At 38.4% G+C, this 2,269-nt stretch overlaps 2 protein-coding genes across 2 annotated transcripts in view; one reads left to right on the top strand and one right to left on the bottom strand.

Moving 5' to 3' along the window:
- Positions 1–1,873, top strand: part of FDP41_000870 (uncharacterized protein) — a gene marked incomplete at both ends in the record, with an annotated part of 2,145 nt that extends 272 nt beyond the window's left edge. Inside the window, one exon of the mRNA XM_044712582.1 lies at positions 1–1,873. This exon is cut by the window's left edge and continues 272 nt beyond it. Coding sequence (XP_044564805.1) covers positions 1–1,873 — 1,873 coding nt within the window.
- A 127-nt stretch (positions 1,874–2,000) lies between these two features.
- Positions 2,001–2,269, bottom strand: part of FDP41_000869 (uncharacterized protein) — a gene marked incomplete at both ends in the record, with an annotated part of 1,068 nt that continues 799 nt past the window's right edge. Inside the window, one exon of the mRNA XM_044712570.1 lies at positions 2,001–2,269. This exon is cut by the window's right edge and continues 799 nt beyond it. Within this exon, the coding sequence (XP_044564804.1) occupies positions 2,001–2,269 (269 nt within the window).

Raw genomic sequence — 2,269 nt, 5'->3', positions numbered from 1 at the left:
CTCCTCCTCATCATCTTTAGAAGATGAATGGTCTGGATTTACAACATATGAATTTGTAGTAGCGAGTAATGAAGTGGCAAGAGATTGCTTCGGAGTGGATTTGTCAGCTGCCACTACGGATCAAGAATCAAATTTACAAATGGATACCTGCCAAAATCATGCCAACAGTAGTCATCATGGCACTTCCTTTATCACACAAAAAGATTTAGAGCAATTTTGTGGAGATGACAAGAAATTTCCTCAACGTTTGGCTAACATTTTGTCAGGCTATGAATTATTGTCGAATACAAAATATTATGCTCATTGTTATGGAGGTTTTCAATTTGGACATTATGCTGGTCAACTGGGTGATGGAAGAGCTATTAGTATAGGACAAATTGATGCATCAAGGTCATTGAATGGACAAAACAATGGCTCCTTGTCATCATCATCTCCTCGATTGTTTGAATTGCAATTTAAGGGAGCAGGCCCAACTCCATTCTCAAGAAATGCAGACGGTAGAGCTGTATTGAGATCTTCCATTCGAGAATTCTTTGCTAGCGAATTTATGAACAAGATTGGAGTGGCTACCACGAGAGCATTTAGTTTGGTTCGATCTAAGGACAGAGCGGTATTAAGAGATGAGTTTTACAATGGAAATCCAAAGTATGAATATGGAGCAATTGTGATGAGAGTGGCCCCAACTTTTGTTCGATTTGGATCGTTTGAGGTATTTTTGTATCGATTTGGTCAACAAGAACGTGAACTTTACGAAAAGGAAGTGAAAAATATTGACCTTTTAGCGACCTATGTCATTAAGAATCATTATTCTCATTTATTGACTCCAGATTGTATTGATGCGAATACTGGAGAGGTCACTCTGAACAATAACATTCGAGAACAATTTGCTAAGGAAGTGGTGAGACGAACTGCTAAATTGACTGCTGATTGGATGTCAAGCGGTTTCGTTCATGGTGTCCTTAATACTGATAATATGTCTATTCTGGGTGTCACTATTGACTATGGACCATTTGGTTTTATGGATTATTACAATGAAGACTTTATACCAAACAATAGTGACGAGGAGGGACGCTATCGCTACAAAAATCAACCTGCAATTTGTTACTGGAATTTACAAAAATTGATGAGGGCCTTGACACCAACCTTCCTTCCAGATTCGACGGACTACTTCACCAAAGTGCTCTCCATTTACGCTCCTCATTTCGAGCATTATTATTTGTTAAATTTCAGAAAGAAGCTTGGATTAATTCCTCACATGGCTCCAGAAGTGGACACGAAAGTAGATGTGACCGATTTCAACATGTTCCAAGGTGACAGTGATTCTCTCAGAGATAAAGATTGGGAACTCATTGAGAGTTTACTTGTGTGGATGCACACTTATAAGGCTGATTTTACCAACTTTTTCAGAACTCTCTCCGATTTGGACAAGAATTGTAGTGAGCTCCCAGAGACCTTTATTGAAAAACTAATGGCCACACTGGAGCCAAGAGTCAACACTTCTACTAGTGGTAGCTGCAGCAGAACCGGATTTTCAGACGTACTGGACACCAATGATTTGGAACTTGCCACTCAATCCTTGAAACAGTTTCTTTCCCAATACATTCAACGTCTCTCTCATGAATCCATTTCACACTTATCGAACGAAGACAGAAAATCTCTCATGGATCAAACAAATCCAAGATATATCTTAAGGAATTATTTAATGCAACAGGTCATTGAAGCAGCTGAACGATTTGACTATGAACCGCTTTATGAGTACTATGATATTTTATTGAATCCCTTTGTGCAACGTCAAGATACTGAAATTGATTCAAAATATGCAGCAAATGCTCCAGTGAGCGCACGATGCTTAAAGTTGAGTTGTAGCTCCTAAGCGCCTCAAAAACATGATGGACAATGCAGTCAGTCCATTTGACGTAACATTACCTTGATTAATATAAATAACCATTTCAAAATTCAATCGAGTTCAACAACGCAAAGCCAGAACATGATGATTAATTTTACTCGTCCCTATTCAGAATTGCGTCCAGTATTTCCGACATTTGACTTTGAGCTTCTTGTCGATCCAATGCGTTGATAACAAAATGTTTTGTTACTCTTCGCTCTCGATCCATTTCCAAATATCGATCAACAATGTTCTGAATAAGCTCATCGATTTGGTTGTCACTACAGACATCTACAGAAATGGAAAATGGCATCATGGCATTTCTCAGAAGAGCTAATCGATTTTCCTTCATGATTTTCTGTTTGAATCTGTCCACATTTGTAA

This window comes from Naegleria fowleri, assembly GCF_008403515.1.
Source record: "Naegleria fowleri strain ATCC 30894 chromosome Unknown tig21, whole genome shotgun sequence".
NCBI lineage: Eukaryota > Heterolobosea > Eutetramitea > Acrasida > Naegleriidae > Naegleria > Naegleria fowleri.
This window is presented reverse-complemented; position numbering and strand designations above follow the sequence as displayed.